General features: G+C 41.7%; 1 protein-coding gene across 1 annotated transcript in view; it reads right to left on the reverse strand.

Moving 5' to 3' along the window:
* Positions 1 to 5875: 5875 nt before the first annotated feature.
* ccdc172 (coiled-coil domain containing 172) overlaps positions 5876 to 26788 on the reverse strand; it is a 25138-nt gene continuing 4225 nt past the window's right edge. The window contains exons 3-7 of the mRNA XM_033980185.1: positions 24942 to 25058; positions 24394 to 24559; positions 21399 to 21500; positions 16599 to 16701; positions 5876 to 6038 (exon numbers count right to left, since the gene is read on the reverse strand). Of these exons, the coding sequence (XP_033836076.1) occupies positions 5876 to 6038; positions 16599 to 16701; positions 21399 to 21500; positions 24394 to 24559; positions 24942 to 25058 (651 nt within the window). The remainder of the gene's footprint in view (positions 6039 to 16598; positions 16702 to 21398; positions 21501 to 24393; positions 24560 to 24941; positions 25059 to 26788) is intronic.

A 26788-nucleotide genomic window follows, 5' to 3' on the forward strand; every position in this document is an offset into this window, starting at 1 on the left:
GTTGTGTGTTTATTTTATTTTTCAATTCCGGTTCGATTTTTTTTTGTGCGCAGCACAGATTTTCTGTGCGCGGAGACCGTGTCAGCAGTGCACAATTGCGCACGCGCACAGCTTGGAGGGAACAGTGACTCCCAGACTTCCTTCATCCCGAACACATCCTCCATCTCTTCCAGATGCCCGAGCCACCTCAACTGGTTCCTCTCGACATGTAGGAGTAGTGGCTCAACTCCGAGCACCTCCCGTGTGACTGAGGTCCTCATCCTATCCCTAAGGGTGAGCCCGACCATCCTACAGAAGAAACCCATTTCGGCAGCTTGTATCCGCGATTTTGTCCTTTCGGTCATTAACCAGAGCTCATAGAGCTCACCATAGGCGAAGGTAGGAACGTAGATTGACCGGTAAATCGAGAGCTTTGCCAGTCAGCTCAGCTCCTTCTTTACCACAACGGACCGATACAGCGACTGCATCACTTCAGACGCTGCACCGATCCGCCTGTCAGTCTCACGCTCCATCCTTTCCTCACTCCTGAACAAGACCCTGATATACTTGAACTCCTCCACTTGAGGCAGAGACTCACCACTAGAGAGGGCAAACCACCTTTTTCTGGTAAAAAACCATGGCCTCGGATTGAGTGTAGAGCTGGTCCAGTGTTCCTCGACCGGGAGGAAAACCACACTGCTCCTCCTGAATCCGAGGTTAAAGTAACGGTCGAATTCTTCTCTCCAGTACCCCGGAATAGACCTTGCCGGGAAGGCTGAGGAGTGTGATTCCCCTGTAATTGGAACACACCCTCCGGTCCCCCTTCTTATACAGAGGGACCACCACCCCGACCGTCACGCAATGTTGCAGAAACGCTACAGCCAAGACAGCCCCACAACATCCAGATACTTGAGGTACTCGAGACGGATCTCGTCCACCCCACAAGACTTGCCACCAAGGACCGAGGAGCTTGCTAACCACCTCGGTGACTTCAGCCAGGGTGATGGACAAGTCCGCCCCCGAGTCCCCAGTCTCTGCTTCCTCCTCGGAAGACTTGACGGTCGAATTGAGGAGATCCTCAAACTATTCCTTCCACCGCCTGACAGCATCCCCAGCCGAGGTCAGCAGCTCTTTGCCCACACTGTAAACAGTGCTGGTGAAGCACTGCTTCCCCCTCCTGAGGCGTTGGACGGTTTGCCAGAATCTCTTTGAGGCCGTCCGACAGTCCTCCTCCATGGCCTCTCTGAACTCCTCCCACTCCTGAGTTTTTGCCTCTGTGACCGTACGAGCCCCGGCAAGCTTGGCCTGCCAGTATTCATCAGCTGCCTCAGGAGTCCCAGAAGCCAACAGGCCTCGATAGGACTCCTTCTTCAGCCTGATGGCATCCCTTACTGCCGGTGTCCACCACCAGGTTCAGGGGTTGCCGCTGCGACAAGCACCGCAGACCTTAAAACCACAGCTACGAGCAGCCGCATTGACAATAGAGGTGGAGAACATGGCCCACTCGGAGTCCATGTCCCCAGCCTTTCCCGTGATCAGGGAAAAGCTCTCCCGGAGGTGTGAGTTGAAGACCTCTCTGACAGAGGGCTCCGCCAAAGGTTCCCAGCAGACCCTCACCATGCGTTTGGGCCTGCCAGGTCTGTCCGGCTTCCTCCTCCACCAGCTCCCATCCAACTCACGACCAGCTGGTGATCAGCTGACAGCTCAGCCCCTCTCTTCACTCGAGTGTCCAAGGCACGCGGCCAGAGATCAGATGACACGACAACAAAGTTGATCATCATGGTGCCATGTGCACTGATGGACACCCTTGTGTTCGAACATGGTGTTCGTTATGGACAAACTGTGACTAGCACAGAAGTCCAATTACAAAACACCGCTCGGGTTCAGATCAGGGAGGCCATTCTTCCCAATCACGCCCCTCCAAGTGTGACTGTCATTGCCCACATGGGCATTGAAGTCCCCCAGGAGAACAATGGAGTCCCCGGTTGGTGCACTGTTTATTACCCCTCCCAGGGACTCCAAGAAGGCCGGGTACTCTACACTGCTGTTTGGCCCTTAGGCCGACACAACAGTGAGAGACCTGTCCCCGACAGAGACGCAACCTTCTCGTTCACCAGGGTGAACTCCAACACGTGGTGGCTGAGCTGTGGGGCAATGAGCAAGCCCACACCAGCTCACCGCCACTCCCCGTGGGCAACGTCAGAAAAATGGAGAGTTCAGCCCCTCTCAAGGAGTTAAGTTCCAGAGCTCAAGCGTGGACGCAAGGCTGACTATGACTAGGCGGTAACGCTCAACCCCCCGCACAAGCTCAGGCTCCTTCACCCCCAGCGAGGTGACATTCCATGTCCCCAGAGCCAGTCTCCATGTCCAAAGATCCGGTTGTCGAGGCCCCCGCCTTCGACTGCCACCCAGGTCTCTTCGCACCCTCCCCTCATGGCTCCTCCTCAGGTGGTGGGTCCATGGGAGGATGGCCTCATGTCGCTCCTTTGGGCTGGGCCCGGCCGAGCCCCGTGGGGAAAGGCCCGACCACCAGGCGCTTACTGTCGAGCACCCACCCCAGGCGTGGCTCCAGGGTGGGGCCCAGGTAACGCCAGTCCGGGCAACGTAACTGGCTAGGTTCTAATGCCCATCATGTGGAGCTTCTGAACCGCTCTTATGGGCTCGACACACGGGGAGCGACTAACGACAGTGTGCAGCGACACTCATCGCATAGGCTTTAAAATCGAACACACGGGCAGCGACAAACTGCAGCGTCTAGCGGCAGCTTGTCACGTGGCACTCTGTTCCAGAGCAGATCGCGAGCCTCCTACACATCTGATTGGCCTTTTATTTGGAGGGAATTTTGAGGTTGCAATAGCGATAAATGGGGAAAAAAGACGCTAAAATGAAATACGTACATTTGGTTATGAAAAAAAAAACAGCATGTATGCTGTTTATGAAAAAAAACATGCCTTTATGTTATGTTTTTCCCCCATATGGTCATTTTGTTTAATGTAAAAACCTTAAATAAATATATTTTCAAATATTTAATCAGTCTTTAATACATTTGGTTACTAGCCTCCATAAAGTTATCTGGATTAATTTATTATTTGGTTAATTTACCACTCATATTCACCCTGGCACCAACGAGTTTCCAGGCAATTGCTTTTTTGATATATCTCTGTAGTCTTTTTGAGATATGTCAAAAAGAATTGGGAAATCCAACACGGCGCGTATGATTTTCTACTTCATGATGTTTCTGAAGTGGACAGTGCATTGGCTTGTCACTCAAACTCTCGCTGATTGGCTTTTGTGCAGGCGACAGCGATAAAAGTAGAACATTTTTCAACTTTCATTAGTCGCGTCGCAGGCCCTCGTGTGCACGTCAACATGCAAGAGCGCGAGGTTTTCATGTGCACTACTTTCGCTTGTCGCGGAGGTGAGAGAGACGAGCGATTTTCGCAGTGTCACACAGGTACCATTGAAAATAAATGGAGAGTGGAGACGTCGCTCCCCGTGTGTCGAGCCCATTAGTCTGACCCATCTTCCAGGACCTGTTTGCCATTGGTGACCCTACCAGGGGCATGAAGCCCCTGACAACATAGTTCCCAGGATCATTTGGGTACTCAGACCCCCCCCCCCCACACACACACACACACCCCCACACACCACGTTAAGGTGGCAGTTCGGGGAGGAGGAGGGAACATTCCAGGTAAAGAAATAACATGTCCATGGAGACAAGCAGGTAGCAGATCCTCCATTAGAAATGTTACACAGTGCACTTTTAAATAATTAAAGTAAGTTATTTTGGTTTCATCCATTAAAGTTGTTAACTTTTTGGAGGATGGTCTGCTATGTGCTTGTTTTTCTTCCATTGTATGGCATTATGTGTCTATGTCTATAGAGACAAGCACCAGACCAAGTTACAGGTCAGATCTGTGGCACGTCAACCCTGCTCAGAGTAAGAATGCAAATTTTTCAAGGTATATTGTTTAGAACCTAAAACACCTGTAACTGAATAAATGCAAGCTAAATATGTTTAATTCCATTTCATGCCCCTGTGAGATAGGTATTGGCTCTGAAGTATGAGTGGAATGCAGGGGACACATATTCCTATTTATCTCTTAAAATATGTTATTTTCACATTGTAGGACCATGAGTGATTCATGAAAATTAATTAAGGTTGTATTGTTTATTTAAAAGTAGTTAGGGCTGTGCAATAGAGTTCGAGAAGGAATGTCAAACAACGGCCCTTACCATGGAAATTCCCAATGTTTCTAACAGTAGTGCTCATAGAGATATATTAGTCAAATCCATGTTTTGAAACCTGCATGCAGCATAGCCTTTTCACAGATCTGACATGTACCTTGGCCTGGAGGTGCCTTGTCTCCATATAGCTAGGTAGGGTATAGTTTTATGACATACTGGGGAAGAATAGGGAAGAACCTATGAAATATCCTTGAAAATGAGCAAGTCCCTGAGAAGTTGCCTAGTGCCACTTTAAAACCACTTACATGAGGGCTTTTTCCTAAAACGCCTGACTAAAATTACCCCAAATTCATACTAAATTTGTATCTGAATCAAACAAAATAATGACTCAGTGCTTGTGATGGTGAAGAAAAAGGAATAAATGCTGAAAATCTTGACAGATACCTCAGTTTGACAGGCTAAAATACAGTCTGATATTTACCACATGACGTTCTGCTATGAATATGTTCTTTTCATTTTGAATCATCTTTTGCATTAAATCTGTTAAGCTGTGTATGTATGTGTAACCTAGGTGGAAAAATTCAATCATTGCCTGTGTAGTTGCAGCAGCCAATCAGAATATAATACCAGAAGTCTACCACAGGAATGAATGGGCATGTGAGGGGACACTTTGCTGAAAGTATGTTAACTGTTTAAATTGTTATATTGTCACGTCACCTGCTGAAACTAAGCTACACTAATGCCAAACCATAGTAGCCTAGTGCTAACACAACACAAACAGAGCTTTGAAATTGATACACTACTGAACTGGTGAGTTGTGCTGGCACTTAGCTCTTATTCAAACAATGGGTTAGCCTAGCCTAGCCATTTCCAGTAGTGTATATGGAGCAGTCAGCATTGTCTTTCATGCCTGTTTTCACACAATGTATTTAACCTAATGAAGTGCAATTTATGTTGAGTCATAATTGAGCTATCCACAATTTATTGATGTCATGTGCATTTTGATGCACTTTAAGGTCCAAACTTAATGATTGTTAAGTGCTATTGATTTTCATCTAGTCCATTGTACTTTAAAGCTACACCTTGAGCTGCTAGAAAATTTAATGTTGCAGCGTGCCAGTATTATACACTGTTTATTGATAATTATTTAATGAAAAACTCAATATTCCAATGTTATTTATTATATGGTGAACAATTTTGATACTTAAGTAGTTCACCATATAATAAATAACATTGGACAATCTGAAAACTTGAGAACCACTTACTTAACAAGGATCAAAACACTAAATCCACTTCTTTTTGCTACTAAACTATGTATAGGTACAGATTTCTGGTCAAAGATGCCTAAATCTAAATTTGTCCTGCCTTCAGTGACCACTAGTAGTTGGTGACATCACGCATGACCTGATTATAGCCAAGTGATTGTTATTACAATGCTTGCCTTATACTGCTAGACCCCACCCCTCCTCCCCCATCACGTGTTCTGCCCAATTTAGCAGCTCTATTGTTGTAGCTGTAGATGGAGTTCAGGTGTTTAGACTCACTTCATAGTCACTGTTGATTATAATGGACCTGCATCATGTATTGTTGGTCGTATATTAGAATGCATTATTGTGTGCACATAGAGAACTTATACTGGTTCTGTTACTCTTTTATCAGGTCAGGTTTTGATGTACAGCTTGCAGGCTGAACTACAAACCAATGAACACTAAACTGAATTCTGCAGGTATCCATTCAACTCCACTGGATGCAACATGCTGCACGTGCGTGCTGTGTCACTTACATTTTGGAGGAAGAGAATCTCTGAGCTGAGCGCCTCCCTCAACAGCTCCATCTCCCCCTCTTTGAGAGTATCCAGCTCTGTTCTCATCCTGCCCAGAAAAGAGCATTCAGGTCAAGCTTACCCACCTCCAACCGCTACCCCCTGTACCACCTGATCCTGCCCAGAAAAGAGGACTCAGGTCAGGCTTACCCAGCTCCAACCTCCCCTCCCCTGTACCTTGTCATTCTGCCCATCCTTAGCTGAAAATAAGATATTAACAACACATTAACATTTTTCACTTTCATTTTTGATGCTCTGAACCCCTCCTCCCTTTGCTCTCCACACTAAGACACTACCCATTCAGAGCCCTATCACAACACAATCAACATGTATCCAGTTAATGAAACTGCTGCAGATTGCATCTTTTTTTTTAATTGTTGTGTACAATTTTGAATTATGCTAATGTATATTTATGGAGAGTTGTCAACCTCATCAGGCATGTTTTTGATGAGGGAACAGCATAACATTACATAAAATTGTAGAAAGCTCAAAAAAGTCGATTTACCATAATACCACCCTCTTTAAAGAAATTGTACTTTTCTAGCAGCATACTTTTACTCCTATTTAAATAATATATTTATTGAAGTACTCTTACATGAGAAAAGGTGTGGTTAACTTCAAATTAAAAATCAGATGTTACACCGACAGTTTAAGTTACTCTTACTTGAGTAATAGTTTTCCCAAATACTTTTTTACTCTTAGTTGCACCACCACTTTGTGGTAGTGCAAGTAACACCACATTACTTACCACACATTTTTGGATATTCTACCCACCTCTGCTCAGCTCAAACCTCCCCTCCCCTGTAGTACGCTTATGGAGCTACAGCACCTTATTGAGTTCACAGGCGTCAATGCAAGCTGCTACCTGGGAAAATCAAGTTATTGTTTGGTATTATTTGTTGTTATGGCTGAGAGCAGAGGTATGAGAGAGAGTCTGGCCATAAGCCTCCTCTCTGATGTAAAATGTGCTTTATAGTTTTAATAAAAGCCTATCTTTAACACAGCCCAGGATCAATAGACTCATTCTAATAAAGAATAGTTCACAATCTCTTCAAAGTGCACATTCAACAAAACTCAGTGAAGATAAGTTCACTTTTCAACGTATTCACGTGTTTACTATAAAGTGCATTCTGTAGTATAAGACATAAAAATGATAGGAAAGTGCAATATATGTGAGTACAAAATGCTTACAATTTTTTTAATTTATTTTTTTCAGATGTTTTAGCACATTTCTTCTAACATGTAGCTGAACAGGGGCACAGGTGGTCACATCATTTGGAACATTTGTCATCAGTCCACACAGTTCTCAGGCTCGTTCTCATAACACTTAACACAGCTCTCATTCAGAATCATACATGGTCACTGAATCACTCCTTGCTTTTTTCAAGAAGACATGTCAGTTCACACCTAAAAGGACTTTTTTTTTCTCTCAAATAATGCAAAATCTAGTCTGAAATGAGTAATGGGTACATGTATTTACAAGAACACATGACCAAAGTCTGAGAGTTTTGATGGTAAAATTTGATTTTGGAGCATGACTGATAAATTTTGAATGAGAAAGTGCATTTTGCCGTGCATTTTTTTAGGAAAAGTAAAATTCTGTTTAGCATTTTGTATGAGCTGATTTGCAAATGTCCACTTTCAATAGAGAAATATGTCAAAATGAACTTTAACATTTTTGTCATCAGGTCATCATTGAAGGCAAGGCAAGTTTATTTGTATAGCACAATTCGTACACAAGGTAATTCAAAGTGCTTTACAGAATAAGAAAGACATTAGAATCACACAAATCAAAACATAAATAATCACAAATAATCATCATAAAATTACCATTAAAAGAGAAGAGTGCAGAATAAAAACCTTTCATTGAACCTTCTGATGTCCTTCCAGTTACAACCCACTATACCCACGCTCTTATTGAACGCTTAACAGGTCTACAGTACAAAGGAACAGAAGTGGGTAGAGTAACCAAAAATTATACTCAAGAGTAACATTACTTCAAAGTAATATTACTCAAGTAGAAGTACAAATAAATTATTCAAGTAAGAGTAAAAAAGGATTAGAGAAACTACTATTCAAGTAAGAGTAATTTAAAGAATAACTTGTGGGATGTAACATCTGACTTAGAATTAGAAGTGAATGCAATTAAGGACAAAACATTTAAAAATGCACAGAATTTGGTATTTTCAAAGAATAGACACAAACATGAGACAAACTTAATCATATCTGAAGGAGCAGTGCAAAAAAACACAAATGTTCAAATCATTTCATATTGTCAACACAAAGCTTGTGTCACTTGCAAACTACTCACAGTGGGAAGAGTAACCACAACTTTTACTCAAGTAAAAGTATGCTGCTAAAAAAAGTACTCTGAAGTACAAAAAAAAGTTCCTCAAGTAAATATAACTGAGTAAATTTACTACCCACCTGTGCAAAGAAAGAAAAATGAATTCATTGTTTGAATAATGTATTAAAATAAACAAACAATAGAAAAATAATAGCACACAGTATAGAGAGTGACTATGTATAATGAGAATTTCAAAATGCCAGGTTTAAACAAGTAACCCTGGGATACAAAAGCATATGCTGTTTCCTCTACACTACAACTTTCTCATAACATACTGGGCTGCCAAAGTGATGCACGCTGAAAGTCACAACAGATGTCAAAGTTACTAAAATATCTAATTCTATTCATGTATTAAATGATGATTGTTTTGCTTTTTCCAAATATGGTATATATTGTTTCTATGACAAAGACAAATGTTTCCAACTACTAGGCACTACAGATACTTAAAGTAAAAAGTTATGTTCTTTACAAATGTGATGTAAAATGTCCAGACGCTAACTATAATGTAAGTGCTTCAGAGTGAGCAGAGCTAATTAAACTCAGACCATCAGCCGGATGGTAAGACATCTCCTCAGCCCTAAACACTAGCAGGCCACAGCTAATAAAGGCCTGCTCCAGGTTAGAATACTGCAGAGGGTGGAGGTCCCACAGCAGAGGGGAGGTCTCAGGGGGAGAGTTAGCCCTAAACAATGACTGACATAAATCACCTGTACACATGTAGCTGGAGTGACCCAGTGATGAACCTCACCAGGGCCAACACTGTTGGTGTCCTGACTCCTGATGTACAACTACAGAGTTTCTCCTATGTTGAAACAGGAAATGAAGTTGGAGCTTCACAGTGTCAGATTTTAGTTTTGCATTTAAATCATTCATACATACATTAAAAAAAAAAAAAAAAATACATAAAAAATAAGTAGCAAAAGACAAAGTTTAAATTTATCTTCTTCAGTTCGGAACTGAAGAAGCGGCTTGGATGAGCAGCGAAACGTCTTCACTCCTACATCCTTTTGTCCAGTTGACAGATTTAAATGAATCAGAATCAGATCTGGACGACTGAGGGTTTACACAGACATAAAAAATAAGTATTTTATTTTGTCATGAACTTTGATTACAAAAGTAAAATAGGCTCTGTGCACAGCAGCATGTTGGTTTGCTCACTGTGTCTCAAAGTGAACACTGACTTTTATTAAAACATAAATAGACTGCCAGACTTCATCATGAAGCTCATTAGACAAGGCCAAGGGTTTTCAGTGCTGTTGACCAAGCAAAAAGTGGATACTTTGAAGAATTTAAATCTGCACATTTTTAGTTGAGTTTTTCTTTGCTACATAATTCCACACATCTTGTTTTATATATTTAATGGCTTTTGTGTTTATAAAATGTAGAAAGTAGTAAACACACAGAAAAAAAACATTGAAAGAGATGCTGCGTCCAAATTTTTAACTGGTAGTGTATAAAAACATACAACCAAAAACAATTGAAATTAGCTTGAAGTAAAGATGTCTTTTACATGTAAATTGCTTCAGTTATTTTAATATTTATTATGCCTCAAAATTAGCATTAGCTTATTACCTTGGTGTTAGTGACGTCCACTTGCAACTCACTGTGCACTATGATTGTTGAGTATTTATTAACTATAGCACAACTCAGCAAAAACTTCCTAGAGATATACTAGGACAGGAAGTGGTGACGCTGACAGTGAGCTTGTTGTGCGCATTGTGCTTATAGGCAATCCATTGGCATTTGTATGTATTTATTTTGCTCTAATCATAGACTGTATGTATAAATGGACATACAGTAGCTAATACACTAGCGTTCCAAATAGTAAGTGAGCATGGACACGAAGTGGTTTGTTCAAGCTTTGATTGCAATTCATTTTCTATTCAAAATCCATCACTGCCATGAGCCTCTTCAGTATGAAAATGTTCATATTAACCTGGTGTACATGATTCTGATGTTTTTACTTTACATTGCAAATAAATTGTACACACAGTAAATATAGAGCCCTAAAATATTGCTCCAGCTTAATAAGTTGAGAGTCATTATCGTGACAGACCTATTTCCAGGGCATTCTCTTGTATCTTTGTCTTCATTATTCGTTGAGCAATGGCCAAATGACAATAAATAGAAAATATAACATTATGACATAATTTTACCTCATCATGATTCACGGCACTGTAACATGGCACTCAGCACCTTTTAAAACTCCGGTCTACCCTATGGAGCCTATAATCCTCATACATGCTCAGTGACAGCGGCCAGTCTCTGCTCGCTGAACACTTTTTAAATGACTGGAGCACTCATTGCGATTGACACGCGTTCAATTTGCAGCGATCGATAGCACCAGAGTTAAAGGTGTTCTTTAAGGGGGCTGGATGGATGATGATGAGGAGGGGGGGAGAGAGAGTGCATCCTCAGCACTTCCTCAGGCTAATCAGCCCAGAGGGGAGGGCATCAGGGTTAACAGATGGAGCAACGGACTTGTGATTTAGACGGGAAAGCACAGGAGTTGAAGGGAGGGACCACAGGAAGACATAAAAATGGTCAAAGTGTATGGGATAATGGTTACACAGCATGGTATTCATTCAGAGGGCAGTAGAAAAGATATTGTGTTGTATTAAATTGGGAGTCAAAAATAAAAATGTAACTTATAAAACATGTTAATATGTTGTTTTCAGCAAATACAGCATTTTCAAAACAATAACAGGTAACATGGTGATCTAAATATGTTATGTGTTAGCGATTAATATCCCATAGAAGTAGAAATAAAATCCCCTTCTTTAATGGTTCTCCAAAACAATTATCTCTTTACATATCTGTGTGGGTTTGATAGAATATTTATGGTGTGTGGAGTGATTAGACTGGGCTCAGATCCATTCCAGAGCGGACATGATCCAAGCAGGGCCTCGGTAACAATGAGCCTGTTTCCGGGAGCACTATTGATCTGCACCACTTTAATTAAATCACAACAAGTTCTTTTGTGGAGGAGCAAACACAGCCACATCCTCTGTCATACTCTGCAGCTCTGAGACCACAAGGAAATGTATGAAGACTTTGGACATGCTACATTCTTATTAGCAAACTACTGTAATTTACTCAGATTTAACATTAAACCATTATAAGATGTCATATTAATCTCATACCTGTTTAAAGTTGTGCAAGTTGTGGTGCTAAAAAGATGAAATGTTTAAGATGCAATATGATCTGAACTTTTTAAATCTCAAGTATTTCATATTTATGAACCCAAAATATTTTATAGCAAAAGAAAAATTCTATTCTATCAAGTGGACAAAAAGTTTAGAGTGAATAAGTTTCTGTTTGTTAGCCAAGTCTATTGAACTACTCTAAGTGTGAACTGTGCCTGAGTCATATTTTGCATAATCGTTCAGGCTCCCAATGGGTGATCTCTCATACTGGCTAGCACTATTGTTTTCCTTGTTTAGGGGCCTGAAAAATTGAGCCAAAAAAAAAAAAGACTCAGTTCACACAGGCACAGTTCACACTTAGTGTAGCTCAACAGACCTAGCCAACAAACAGAAACTATGAACAACAGGTGTGGTAGCTTCAGTGTATTTAGCTCCTCCCTTCAGAGAGCTGCGTCCACCAGCAATGTGACCAGAACAGCTTGGATGAGTTGCAAAACGTCTTCACTCTAAATCTTTTGTCAAGTTCACAGAATTTAATTTTTCATTTGCTATGGATCAAACTTGCTAAAAACAAACAACTTTGTAAAGAAGACAAGTGGTGGTTTGAATATGAACAAGTTACGCAGTGGTTTGAAAGAGTCCTGTTAATGTATATAGACTGTAAACGCTCTGAGGACCACTCGATTAACCACAGCTCAGGTAGAAGCTCTAGCCCAAAAAAATTATATTTGCAGATTAAAATTGAATGGACTAGATCCATTTTAATTCAGTTCAGTTCAATTTAATGTATTTTCGTAGAGCCCAAAATCACAACAGCAGTCACCTCGCAGGATTTAACAAAATAGTTGATTTAACCAGCAGTAAGTAAGAAAATCAAACAGTGAAACAGTCAGGCATCAGTTGTTATAATAAAATGCCATTCTAAAATGCAGCTTAGTGCAGTAAAAAAAACAAAAAAAAAAACCCCAAAAAAAACAGCGATGCGATGTACTGTCAAGGACAAAAACAAACACAGACATAGACATAAACCTTGATAAAGAGAATAGTGTGAAACAACTGATATACAGGCAAATAAGTCAATGAACCTTAAAGTGTCTGCCCAAATTTGTAGAACATGTTTCGGAGGGAACTGTTTGTCCCATCAAATTTATAACTCACCGTGTTGAACCATGCCAGTTGTCTCCACATAGTCCTCATCTCACAGTCTTTAATTGTGCAAAACAGGGAACCACACCTTTGTTCTCATTCAGTAAAGAGCCTGTTAACATTTTTTTTTAAGTAATATCAAACGATCTAATTTATTTTTCACAAAATGCATTTTCTGAAACTAGGAAATACATGTCAGGGCAGTGCCTTTAAAGAGGAGGTATTTTACTTCTATGGGGTTTTAACAGCTAACACATAACATATTTAGATGACCATGTTACCTTTTATTGTTTTAAGATATATATTGATATATTAGCCAAAAACAATGTTTTAACATGTTTTATAAGTTTCACTTTCATTTTTGACTGCCTGGGTTCCCCCTCCTTTATGCTCCCTGCATTAAGTCACTCCCCCTTCAGAGCACTATCACAACACAATGAGCATGCATCACACTAATGAAACTATCACATTAGATCTGTGAAGCTGCTGCGTACTGTTTTGTATCATGTTTTTGTATTTTTGGAGAATTGTTGTATGGGAGCATGGATGTCGTAGGCTTGTGGCTAAGTATTACAGAATCTTACAACTAACCAGAAGGGTTTGAATAGGGCCCAGGAGAGATTGCTAAACTATTGAAACATGCATGGATGACATCTAAAACCTCTTCAGGCATGTTTATGATGAGGGAACAACGTTCTAACATTGTGGGGAAAGCTCCACAAAATAGATTTTGTATGATACCCTCTCCTTAAGCAGTCAAACCTACTCAAATCACCACTATTTCTCTGAGTTCAAGTCAGTGTAACTCAGTTTGAGCAGTGTCGTAAACTGCCTGTCTTCTCAGGTTCAACTATATTTATGCTGTCTGCTGGTAAAGCACAATCCATCCATTTGCACTTAATACCTTTCTCCTCTTGTTTATCTGCATCCATCTCTCATTCTCTCTTCCTTTTTCTCCTTCTAAATCTCTCCCTTCCATCTAATCTCTTCCACCTCCGTCTCACCATCTCTCTCATTCTCTTCTCTCTCTGTCTCTTTATCCCTTACCCCTCTCTCCCACCCCCTACCTCTATCAGTCTGTCTAACCCATCTCTTCTTTCTCTCCCTCTCTTCTCTTATGTCTCCTACCTCCTCTCTCTTCACTACTCTCCCTCTCTATCTATCTCTTCTCTCTTTCTCTTCCACCTCCACTCTTCATCAGTCTCACTCTCTCTTCTCTGTCTCCCTATTTGTCTCTCTAACCATCTCTCTTCCCTTCCTTGAACCATCTCACCATCACTTTCTCTTCTCTTTCTCCACCTCATGTCTCTCCCTCTACCTCTCCATCTCCATCACTCTCCTTCTCCCTGCTCTTTCCCTCTTTATCTCTATGTCTCTCTCTCCCCACCAATCACTATCAGTCTGTCTCTCTCCCTATCTAGCTTATCTCTCCCCATTCATCCCTCTTTCCCTCTCTTCTCTCCCTCCTCTTTTTCTCCACTTCTCTCTCCCAATTTCTCTCTCCCCTCTCACTTCTGTCTCTCTCCCAACGTCTCTCCCTCCACCCATCTCTATCAGTTTGTCTCTCCCTCCCTCTCTCTCTTCCATCTGCCTATTAATCTGTCTATCCCTCTCTTCTCTCCCTCCTTTCTCTTTCTCTCTCTGTCTCTCTCTCTCTTTCTCTCTCCTTGCTGTTGTGGTGTGAATGAAATACACAGTAGATCAAAGTCCTCATTAAGTGAAACGCTCTTAATGCTGGGTTATGTACACTTGGTTTGGAGCTGTGCCAGACATACAGGAACAGAGAGGAGCTGACAGGAGCAGGCAGGAGCGGAGCCAGAGGAGCAGACAGGGGCAGGCAGGAGCACACAGGAGCACACACGAGTATAGAGAAGCATACACTAGCAGAGTGGACCAGACAGAAGCACAGAGACACAGGCTGGAGCAGACAGGAGCAGGGATGAGCAGGGAGGAGGAGCAGGCAGAAGCTGACAGGAGCTGATAGGAGCAAATTGGAGCAGTAAAGGGCAGGAAGGCTGGAGCAGACAGGAGCCGACAGGAGCAGGGCAGGAGCAGGCGGGTGCAAACAGGAGCAGGCAGGAGCAGGCGGGTGCAAACAGGAGCAGGCAAGAGCAGGTGGGTGCAGACAGGAGCAGGCAGGAGCAGGCGGGTGCACACGGGAGCAGACAGAGACCACTCTTCTCCACACTCCTCTCTGTATGAATCATTTTGGGAGCTGTTAGCGTCCCTCCAGTGAGCACTCGTGTGTGGTATTAAATCCCGGAGGCTAATTGGGAGGCGGACAGTTGTACGCACTCACCAGGCTGTTGGAACACATTCACACGACACAGAATGCTAAGCTAATTAAGCATCTCTGTGGCGAGCCCAGCTTAGGAAAACAACAGATCTGAGTTGGAATGTCAGAGCATTGCTTTTCTGTTACTATTACTGCTATGTATAATATTAGAAAATGCTGATGTTTAAATGCTCCAGCTATTCCGGTAGAAATAGTCATAGAAAAAGTCTTTAAAGACAGAGTATTATGCAAAATGTATTTTTTGGAGGTCATGTTATAACATTGTTACCTAATTAAAACATATCTGACGAGGTCTTAGATATCATCCATGCATGTCTGAGGAATCTAGCCCAGGCCGATTGTGTTATGACATGTTAATATGTTGTTTTTGGCAAATGTAACATTTTCAAAACAATAAAAATGTAACATAGTGATATAAATATGTTATGTGTTAGCAGTTAATGCCAAACAGAAATAAAACACCCTCCCTTTAATTTAGTCAGTAATTAAAGGTACACTATGCAACTTTTCTGGTGAAAGGTCTGCCACATTTTTGTCTCTATGGATATCGTTTTGTTTTGTTTTGTTTTTCTGCCTGGAATGTTCCACAATATGTCATTAACCCTTTTTATTTTGTATTTATTGAAGTACACATTCATTCATTCAATCAGCAACACAAATGTAACATCAGCCAATTTGCTGCTAAAAATACCTTGAAGGCCATGCATTCTAACTGTGAGCAGAGTCAACCCTCCACAGATCTGGCTCATAACTGGCCACCCATCACCTGTATGGAGATAGACAAGTAAAATGCCACTTTGTAGAACATTTCAGGCAAAAATATAATATTTCTATGGAGACAAGCCTGAGACAGACCATTTTCCAGAAAGGTTCCATAGTGCTCCTTTAAACAGCAGATTCTCTACAGTTTTTGTTCTAATGTTGCCTCATCAAAAAAAAATATATATATAATAATAATTATTATTATTATAATTCAGAATAAATTGGACAAATTAGTTGATAAAAAAAAATCGTTGTCTTGTATTATCATTGTTCATGTATTTTGTAACAATGGAAATGTTCTGAATGCCGTGGTTAGTGAAAACATTATGTGATGTGCATATTCTTCACTTCTGTTTCACGAATGATAAGATGAGCTAAGATCCCGTGTGAACCAAGGCCACAAAAACAGAATAGCAAGATTCTGGTTAAACTAGTCAGCTTCTCTGTACCATCTTAGACTCAGGCAGTGCAGACAGGAACTTAATTTATGTACTGTCTCCTTTGATCAAATTGTAATTAAACTTTCACATTTTTTCGGTGGGTGGTTGGTTGATTTTTATTTTATTGAAAGTTAGGTTGAATCTGATAAAACAAAAAATTTACTAAATACAGTTCACATTTTTTTGCTTCACTATTTTTTTCTATGCATTTTGGAATTACTGATTTTCAAGTGGTTGACCATCTTTTTGTCTAGACCAAACATAAACACACAGAAAAAAACTCAAGATCATTTTTTCTCAGCTGTGCACAATCTTGTCACAGTTTCATCTTGTGAGATCTTGTAGCATAAGCTTGTCCCATCCCTAATACTTTGAGTTTTGTGTTGGGATGGGTTTGGGTTTTACGTTGTGTTGCACTCATTTGTAAGCTAACCATACAAAGAGGTATACAGAGCCTGGTGCATGTACTGACCGGACACAGGTGGGGTCAGTGAGGGGCCTCTGGTTGACCGCAGCACTTTGAGCCCTCAGAGTGTGGGTCTGCTCCTCTGCTTCTCTCAGCTGCTTCTCCACATCTGCACAAAAACAACAACATCGGGCACTTCACTCCCAAATGCAGAGCCAACACAGCAACTACAGTTTCTTCTATTGTGTTTGTCTAGGACAGCACAATGGCGATAACCTATATAAAGTTGCACTTTCTGGTGATGTTACTGCTTTACCTGACAGGTTCCATAGTATTTCATTAATTTAAACTTAACCTGCGTTTATTAACTTTCGCGTGTTTTTATTTCTCAAAAATAGGCGGGTGGCCTCTCTACATAACTCTACATGCTTACCTGTCTCCATGGATATACATTTTATGCCACATTATGCAACATTCCAGGGAAATCAATAATATCTCCATGGAAACACTAGCAAGTGGCAGACCTGCCATCGGAAAAGTTAGTGTACCTTTGCCGTTGTGAAACATAACTGTTATGGATTAGTACTGCTTTATTTATTCGCTCAGGTTAATGAACATACATAAGATACATGCTGTAAACACAGCAGGTTGTAGCCAAAAGCTATCTTCCTTCTGTTGTCCCTCATCTACTTTCACAAACACACTCTTTCATACACCAGTGTACATGGACACTTGAGGAAGGCAGGTGAAGTGCCTTGTCCAAGGACACGACAACAGTATGAACTAAGCTAGTGGACGAGCGCTCTAACAACTGAGCCACTGTCAAAAATCAGAAACAAATCTGTACTACAACTAGTATCAAAACTAGTCCTACTCCTTTGAGCAAATATGAATTCTAAAAAATAAATCTGAAGTAGACCACATGTTAGTAAAAGAACTATTTTGTGCTGTCTTTTTTCACTATCATTGTGGTATCAAAAATGGTACTGGGTTTCAATTCTATTCTTTAATATAAAAAACTAAGTTTTGAAATTGTTAAGTATTGTAACATGTATGTATGTACTTTCAACCAAATATATTGATAATCACTACAGACAAAGTAGTTTTATCTCCCTCAAATACAATGGAAATCATTTACTTTAAAGCACTTAGACAATGGATATTAGCATTTTAACAAAATAATCTTAATTGCAAATTTCTGATCTCTATACTTGACTAATAAGCCATTTTTGTCAGCCTTGGCTCATTTTTCTTCTCTCTTGGCTTAAAGTGGCCTTAACTTAAATGCCCTCTGAAGCTCTGTCAGCTTCTGCAGTTAGAGCTAGGCTTTTCTTTTGTTCATTAGGCCACTATTAAAGTCCAAGCTCACACTATAAGAAGTTTTATTCTACAGCACTACTTATTGGCTTGTCCTCATTGGCCCATGAGGACAGAAATATTATTTTTCTTCCACATTACTCCGACTATTGATTCTTTGCAGCTGGGGGTGTGATGCTATCTTGAGGCACTGCTCTATTTTATTTATTTATTTATTTATTTATAGCGGACAGTGCTTGTTGACCAACAGTAACTGTTTAACATGCCAGAATTAGCCAAGAGGCTAGTTTTCATCTGTTGTCCGTTGCCATGATGTACAGATGGCTCCTTGCAAATTTAAATAATTTACAGAGGACACATAGAATAAAATAAAAATAAATGTGCATTTACAGGTGTGGTAAAAAGGTAGAAAAGCATTAAGTCTTGAGCAGTGAATCATAGCAAAGACAAGCGAAGTGAATCATAGCGAAGACAAACGAAATAATTAAAACAGACAGGTTATTAAAAACAGCATGCAATTAATAACAGTAAAAGATTATGTTAAAAAAGCACAAGCTGTCTGAAGCTTGTCAGACTTTAATCTAAGCTTTATTTTACCACAATCTAACCATAGAGAACTGACAACAGATGAGCTTATTACTGTTAAACAAGTCTCTCACACATAAAATCAGTCACATGCTAGCTACCATTAGCCAACAGCTTTTCAGTTAGTCACAGTCACCATTTTTGTTGTACATCAAACTTCTAAACAAGACCATGAATGCTCAAATTCCATCCATCCATTTTTTTCCGCTTATCCGGGGCCGGGTCGCGGGGGCAGCAGATTAAGCAGGGACTCCCAGACTTCCCTCACCCCAGACACGTCCTCCAGCTCCTCCGGTGGGACCCCAAGGTGTTCCCAGGCCAGCCGAGAGACATAGTCCCTCCAGCGTGTCCTGGGTCTTCCCCGGGGCCTCCTCCCGGTGGGACATGCCCAGAACACCTCCCTAGGGAGGCGTCCAGGAGGCATCCTGAGCAGATGCCTGAGCCACCTCAACTGGTTCCTCTCGACATGTAGGAGCAGCGGCTCTACTCCGAGCTCTTCCCGTGTGACCGAGCTCCTCACCCAATCCCTAAGGGTGCGCCCGGCCACCCTACGGAGGAAACCCATTTCAGCCGCTTGTATCCACGACCTTGTCCTTTCGGTCATTACCCAGAGCTCATGACCATAGGTGAGGGTAGGAGTGCCTGCTGCAGGTCCTGGCTCGAAGAAGCCATCAGGACAACATCATCTGCAAACAGCAGAGATGAAATCCTGTGGTTCCCAAACCAGACCCCCTCCGACCCCTGGCTGCACCTAGAAATTCTGTCCATAAATATAATGAACAGAACCGGTGACAAAGGGCAGCCCTGGCGGAGTCCAACATGCACCGGGAACAGGTCTGACTTACTGCCGGCAATGCGAACACAGCTCCTGCTCCGGTCATACAGGGACCGGACAGCCCTTAGCAAAGAGCCCCGGACCCCATACTCCCAGAGCACCCCCCAAAGGACATCATGAGGGACACGGTCGAATGCCTTCTCCAAATCCACACAACACATGTGGACTGGTTAGGCACACTCCCATGAACCCTCGAGGACCCGATGGATAGTATAGAGCTGGTCCAATGTTCCGCGACCAGGACGAAAACCACATTGCTCCTCTTGAATCCGAGGTTTGACTATCGGTCGGATTCTCCTCTCCAGTACCCTGGAAGAGACCTTACCGGGAAGGCTGAGGAGTGTGATTGCCCTATAATTGGAACACACCCTCCGGTCCCCCTTTTTATACAGAGGGACCACCACCCCGGTCTGCCATTCCAGTGGTACTGTCCCCGACCGCCACGCGATGTTGCAGAGACGTGTCAGCCAAGACAGCCCCACAACATCCAGAGACTTGAGGTACTCAGGACGGATCTCGTCCACCCCGGAGCCTTGCCACCGAGGAGCTTGTCAACCACCTCAGTGACTTCAGCCAGGGTGATGGACGGGTCTCCAGTTTCTGCTTCCTCCTCGGAAGACGTGACAATGGGATTAAGGAGATCCTCAAAGTATTCCTTCCACCGCCCGACAATATCCCCAGTCGAGGTCAGCAGCTCTCCACCCGCACTGTAAACAGTGTTGGTGAAGCACTGCTTCCCCCTCCTGAGGAGTCGGACGGTTTGCCAGAATCTCTTTGAGGCCGTCCGATAGTCCTCCTCCATGGCCTCCCCGAACTCATCCCAACCCCGAGTTTTTGCCTCTGCGACTGCCCGAGCCGCGGCACGCTTGGCCCACCGGTACTCATCAGCTGCCTCAGGAGTCCCACGAGCCAACAGGCCTCGATAGGACTCCTTCTTCAGCCTGACGGCATCCCTTACTTCCGGTGTCCACCACCGGGTTCGGGGATTGCTGCCGCAACAAGCACCACAGACCTTACGACCACAGCTACGAGCAGCCGCATCGACAATAGAGGAGGAGAACATGGCCCACTCAGAGTCCATGCCCCCAGCCTCCCCCGGGATCAGGGAGAAGCTCTCTCGGAGGTGTGAGTTGAAGACCCCCATGACAGAGCGCTCCGCCAGACGTTCCCAGCAGACCCTCACGATGCGCTTAGGCCTGCCAGGTCTGTCCGGCTTCCTCCTCCGCCAGCGGATCCAACTCACCACCAGGTGGTGATCAGTTGACAGCTCAGCCCCTCTCTTCACCCGAGTGTCCAAGACACGCGGCCGGAGGTCAGATGACACGACAACAATCATCATCGACCTCGATCATCGACCTCTGACCTAGTGTCCTGGTGCCACGTGCACCAATGGACACCCTTGTGCTCCAACATGGTGTTTGTTATGGACAAACTGTGACTAGAACAGAAGTCCAATAACAAAACACCACTCGGGTTCAGATCAGGGAGGCCATTCCTCCCAATGCTCAAATTGATCATCATTATTTTTAATTATTTAATTCTTAAATCTTTTTGACAGTGTTTGCAAATTTGATAACTGCTCAACATTCCATCATAGAGATACATGTAGACACCCCCTGTGTGATCTCACAGCAAAAGTATTGATAGGGGCTAGCGTGTGATGTGTGATAGTGATAGTGTGATGACAAAAACATGCAATCTGTGATGAGTTATTACTAATCAGAGCAATAGAGGCTACAGAGGAGCTGGCTTATAGCAGGGCTAGGCTAAAACTTACAAAGCTAACCTTTAGCCATTTTGAGGATTTTTTTTTTCTAAAGATCATGTTGCAAAAATAGAGAATCCATTTAAAATGTCATCTTAGTGACAGCTGTGGCTGCCCTATCAGCTGAACACAGGCAGTTTAAATTCACATTAATACATTTCTCTATGGTAGAATTCTTTCTGGGCCCAGCAGGAGCAGTACTGCGGAATGGCCACCAAGCAAGCTGACACCAGGGCAGATGGGGGAGTGTCTTATCTAGTTCTTCTATAGGTCCATGTATAGCACAGGAAACCAGGGGTGTCATTGCAACCTCTGTTGTGTCCTATAGATTTTCCCTGTGCTTAGAAGTGACTAGGACTGCTACCTGTGCACACTGTGTTTAGGCCATGCAGCTCCAGCAGCAGAGCTTTCTTCTCCTCCTCAACACCTCTCAGGTATCTGCTGCCCTGGATTATCTGCTCCATCTCTGTAACACAAGGACACACATATTACTTCTCTGTCCCTCTCGTAGTTCCCTCTCCTGGCACAAGCCACCACAGATGCTATCTGTTACTGCTCCATAGATACGACACGCTCCCCTTACTACCATCACGAAAGCAGTGGGTCTGGTGAAGCATGTACAGGACTGCATCTCCACACTCATGTTCTCTGATTGACACTGTAATGGAGCTAGTGCCTCAGGATCCTCAGAAGAAGCCTCTCCATGGTCTTTATCATCACAAACATAAGGGCCACCGCTGAGTAATCCTTGACCCCTGTCGGCCTTTCTACCTTGGGCACTGGCACTGGAACCTCTTCTGGTTGGTCTTCTTGGGAAGTGTCACCGGTGTAACACTTCCCTTCTCCTTATAGCCAGTAATGGGTCTCATGCCCTTCCACACCTGTGCAGTGTTTCCCGTTGATAGGGGAGACTATGGTGGCCCCCTATAGTAAAATCACTCCAATAGTTGAAAAATTAGCTGAGCAAAACGGTAAAACAAATTATACTTTATACTTGTAGTGTTATCATAAACATAGAAGTAAACATTATTAATCTGTAATCAGTGCATGTTGTTCAACAGAGGCAGTAAGTGGCATTTATAGACCAAAATAATGTATTAAATTAACCTGTGGGGCGAAAAAATAAATAAATAAATAAATAAATAAAAAATGCTTGTGTCCTGTGCTATTGTGCAGCAATTTCCTCTTTAATCTGCCCTCTTCTCAAAAATAAGACAAACAAAATCATATCTGTAGGAGCAGTGCAAGAAATACAAATGTTGAAATCATTTCTTACAGTCAACATAAAAGCTTTTGTGTCTTGTAGACTTACTCACAGTGGGAAGAGGAACTACAACTTTCACTCAAGTAAGAGTACTGTTACACTATATTAAGTAAAAGTATCTGAAAAGTTTATTAAAAGTTGACTTGGTTACATATATTGTAATATCTACTCGAGTATATCCACCTGATAATAGCAACACTTTTAGCATGTTTCTGTATAGCTACTTTGAATCAGATCCTTAATACTTCACACCTGTGTAGCTCTGTTCACTGGTGCATTTGAGGTTCTGTTAGAAAAATGTGTGAGGATTTTCACAAATTATAATCCTCTTCGTTTTATTCTGAACCTAATCATAGCCACACAACCTCAGACACTGAATATAAAACATGTCTCTGGATAAAGCTGACACTATTAGAACTAAGGGCTGCATTTGAAAATCAACAAACATCCATGTGACAAGAAACTACATTTATCATCATAATGATAAAAAGTATGGTTTTAATCTTAGTCTTCTTAAAGTGTCTGTGAGTACTTTTTATTCATATGACATCACGACATGTTATAGGCCAATAATATTTAATAAAGACGAGGGCTACTAAAATGAATATTTTTAAAATTCAGATTTCTGTTGTAATACGGTGAGTTCTTGAGTCTAGTCAGTAATAGGAAATGATCAGGTTGATCTCTGAATTTATCTAGATAGATATTTTATGGCAAAGTACAATATAATCAGTAGGCATGAGAGGAGAACTATAAAGAAGCAACTGCAGGAGATAGATAACTGTATCCAATCTATGCTGGCGGATGAGAACCATGTGTTCTCTGCTTAACATGTGACAAGAGATTAAATGAACTAAACAAGCAGAGCTATGAATTTATGTTGAAAAATGTTCAAATGTTCAAAATCATGCACACGCTTTTAAACTTAATCCAACTTTAGCAGTAGCTTTAATTTTTGCTTAGTCTTTTTAGTTTGAGAATTTGCCAAAAAATAAAGTGATTCAAATTTTGATTTACTAATTTGAATTTATTGTTTCAATTTTAAACATCATGGCATGGTTCTTGTTAATGTTTAATTATCAGCTTCATCATCTTTCATTTCATTTATTTTAAAACGTACAAATGTCCAATCTGATACCGGATATGAATAATAAAAGGCTAAAAATTGCAAGACATTAACACATAATGATTCAAAAACGAGGAGTAATAAGTATATTTCTTATGAAAATAATTTGGAGAGGACTACTGTCTCCCTCCCCCATTCGAGAAAGAGAGAGAGACAAACACATTCTATGGAGTCTGAAAACAACCCATATCACAAATATGTGAACTAACTTTGGGGCCACAATTTTTTTTGTATTTTGATCATCTAAATGGTCAGGTAGGCCTGTTGTCATGTCTCAATTTGACAGTTGTACACTTCCGTCCTACGGACCTGGCTGACAAAGGCTGCTCCTCTGTATAGCCTTCGTCGACCGCAAAGGCCATGTTGAAATGGGACAGGCCTAAGCCACGGAGCGTACGTCAAACACTGTCTGTCCGCTTGTGTTACGTTGCTTACGTTACATCGCCTATGTTACGTCACCTAGTCACCATGATGGCCGCTGATGAATGAGCTAAACGTTTAAAATGGACTCCGGAATAATTACACTTTTAAGTATTTAACTGAAGAAGAGTCAAGGTATCATCGTCGCAGGTGTTTATTTCTGTTTAGATTGAATGAAGTAAGAAATTAATCTTTCCCTTTGAATATCAATAGGCAAATATAATGTTATGGGTGATTTCTTCCCAACTGTAGCTAGTATTACATAACTAAGAAAATATACCTTGTTTCTCCTGTAGAAGAAGCCACGCACGGTGCATGATGGGATACAGAAGTGCGCAAAGTCTGCTCGGACGCACGCTTTGTTTACGACCGATCTCCATGGAAATGCTGGAAACGCAGGGCACATTTGTCGGTCACATTCGAGGATGCATGAAATGGGACACGCCTTGTCATGCTGAAAGTGACATAAGTGCCCTTCATATGCAGCCGATGAAGTGTGCAACCGTCAAATTGAGACACGGCATGTGAGAATGTGTGCTGCTGTGTCACCTGTATTAAGTTCCCCCTCCTCCCTGAGCAGCTCCTGTATAAGTTCCTGGTTCCTGTTGTAGAACAGGGTCTCAGGGTTGGTCTGAAGGCTCATGTCACTGTTGAATCTGGAGATCTCCTCCAGGAACTTCTCCTGCTCCTCTGCAGCCTGCTGCTTTATGGACGCCTAACACACAAGCATACACACATACATAAACATACACACACTCACACGCAAACACACGCACACACATATATACACACAGCATTGTATGGGAAGCAGCACAAGCATCAAACTAACACAATACCTATCCATGGGCTTCACAATGATGACAAATTAGGACTTCCGTCATAACAATTAACAAAATAGTATATCTTTTGAATACTGAAAAGTCCTCAAAATATCACTGATAGCAGGAAGCTGAAATATCATGACTATGATGTAAGTTGTAAAATATCATTTTTTTCTCTCTCTGGTCTGTTCCACCATCACACCAAATCTCACACTTAAGGCCCAACATCAGTGCAATTTTGCTCTGATACAAGACTGTGTAACAGTGTGGGTATACCAAGCATTCCCAAAGGTGCTCCCTGGTCCTCCTCAGCTCCTCCATGTGGGTGGTCATCTGCTCCTCTGTCCTCTGGAGCAGACTGTAATGTAATCTGTTGGCACACAGCTGTTGTGCCTGGACATAAGCACAGATCACACTGTTAAGTCACTCACATGTGGATGAGCATGCAGCCCACCACAGACATGGACAGTAGAAGTGCAAATTCTTACAATGTCTCACAATGTATAATCCAGTGGCAATGTCCATTACTGAAATAGAGCCTTTTTTGGCCTCAAAAAAATCTAATGGCCAGGCCAGTTAAGAGCAGAAATAAAAAACACAGTTTTAGCTAAGCTGCATTAAGAGCTACTACACTGTTAAGTATATATAAAAAAATGAGATTCATTTTTCTTTAAGATAATTCAAGTTAGTTTGTTTTTGTTTTTGTTAATATTGTCATTAATTTATACTATGGGGGAAGTAAGGAACCCTGAATGGATTCTAGCTCTGCAGACAGATCTCATCTCAACATCACTGTGGTTCTCCTCAAAGTGTCTATTTTTCCCACTGGGTTTTTTGGAGTTGTCACAGCAGGAGGAGGATCTAAGGACAGGGGATGTTCTGGGACATTTCTTCATTTGCTAGTTTCCTGTGAATGCTGGTTAATCTGTCTGTTATTGACCAATGTTCGTTGCACTGTTGGATTTTCTAATTTTCTGTTGGTTATTTGTAAAGCCATGCAAGGTGACTGCTGCTGTGATGTTGGGCTATACAAAAATAAATTGAACTGAATACAGCAGTACAATGCAGGCAAACTATGTAACCCTTCTGTTTTTGTTTTCCTGGAAAAAGCTCTGTGAACAATAGCACCCGGCAACCTCACTGGTAGCGCCACTACTTCCTGTCCAATTGTATCTCTATGAGGTTTTTGCAGAGTCACGTTAAAATGAATACATATTTAAAGAGTAGGCAGTGGACAGGAAGCTGCAGGTGGTTGTCATTGACAACATGCTAAACACTACACAGATAAAACCAATACTTCACCAGAGGACACTTCTGTGTTTAGAAAGAGAGATGTTTGTGTGTCAATGATAATGCTAATGTTAATTTTATATTTCCCGGTTTTAATAAAAGTGACTGTTATTGCTGAGACACAGTGTGCTAGTGTACTGCTGTGCACAGACCCTATTTGCCAGAGTATAGCATTTAACTTATGTAGTCTATGTATCATTTTCTCTCATTACAAATGGTTTAGTGTTTAAAGTGCCTAGTTGCGTCACCTTTTTGTCTCTATGGAGATAGATAAATTAAATGCCATGCTGTGTAACAAGTAAAGAACCTTCACTAGGAAAGTCATAGTACACCTTTAAATGATTTGTAAAAAAAAAGAGCAATAAAATAGCATATCTCCACTTAGGCCTTCACTATAATATTATATATGGTCAAACTATTTCCTCTGGAACAGTCAATAGAAAAGTCAATAATAAATGCATTTCAATAAATACCCAGCATCCATTATCAGACTGTCACATGACCAAGTTCAATCTTTTAAGACTAATGAACTTTTACTGAGTCAGATCATGGTGCTTCAGTAACAAAACTTGAAGCACATCAGTTACAGTACATACAACACTTTGCTAACTCCTATTGCTATGTATTAGTAATTTTGCAATCTTAAAGAGGGCGTATTATGTAAAATCGATTTTTTTTTAACCTTTCCACCATCTTATAATGTTGTTCCCTCGTCAAAAACATGCCTGAAGAGGTTTTAGATGTCATCCATGCATGTTTCATTAATTTAGCAGTCTCTCCCAGGCCCTATTAGAACCTTCCTTACAGTCAGCTCTAAGATTCTCTCCAATGCT

Source organism: Periophthalmus magnuspinnatus, chromosome 15 (genome assembly GCF_009829125.3).
Source record: "Periophthalmus magnuspinnatus isolate fPerMag1 chromosome 15, fPerMag1.2.pri, whole genome shotgun sequence".
In the NCBI taxonomy this organism is placed as follows: domain Eukaryota; kingdom Metazoa; phylum Chordata; class Actinopteri; order Gobiiformes; family Gobiidae; genus Periophthalmus; species Periophthalmus magnuspinnatus.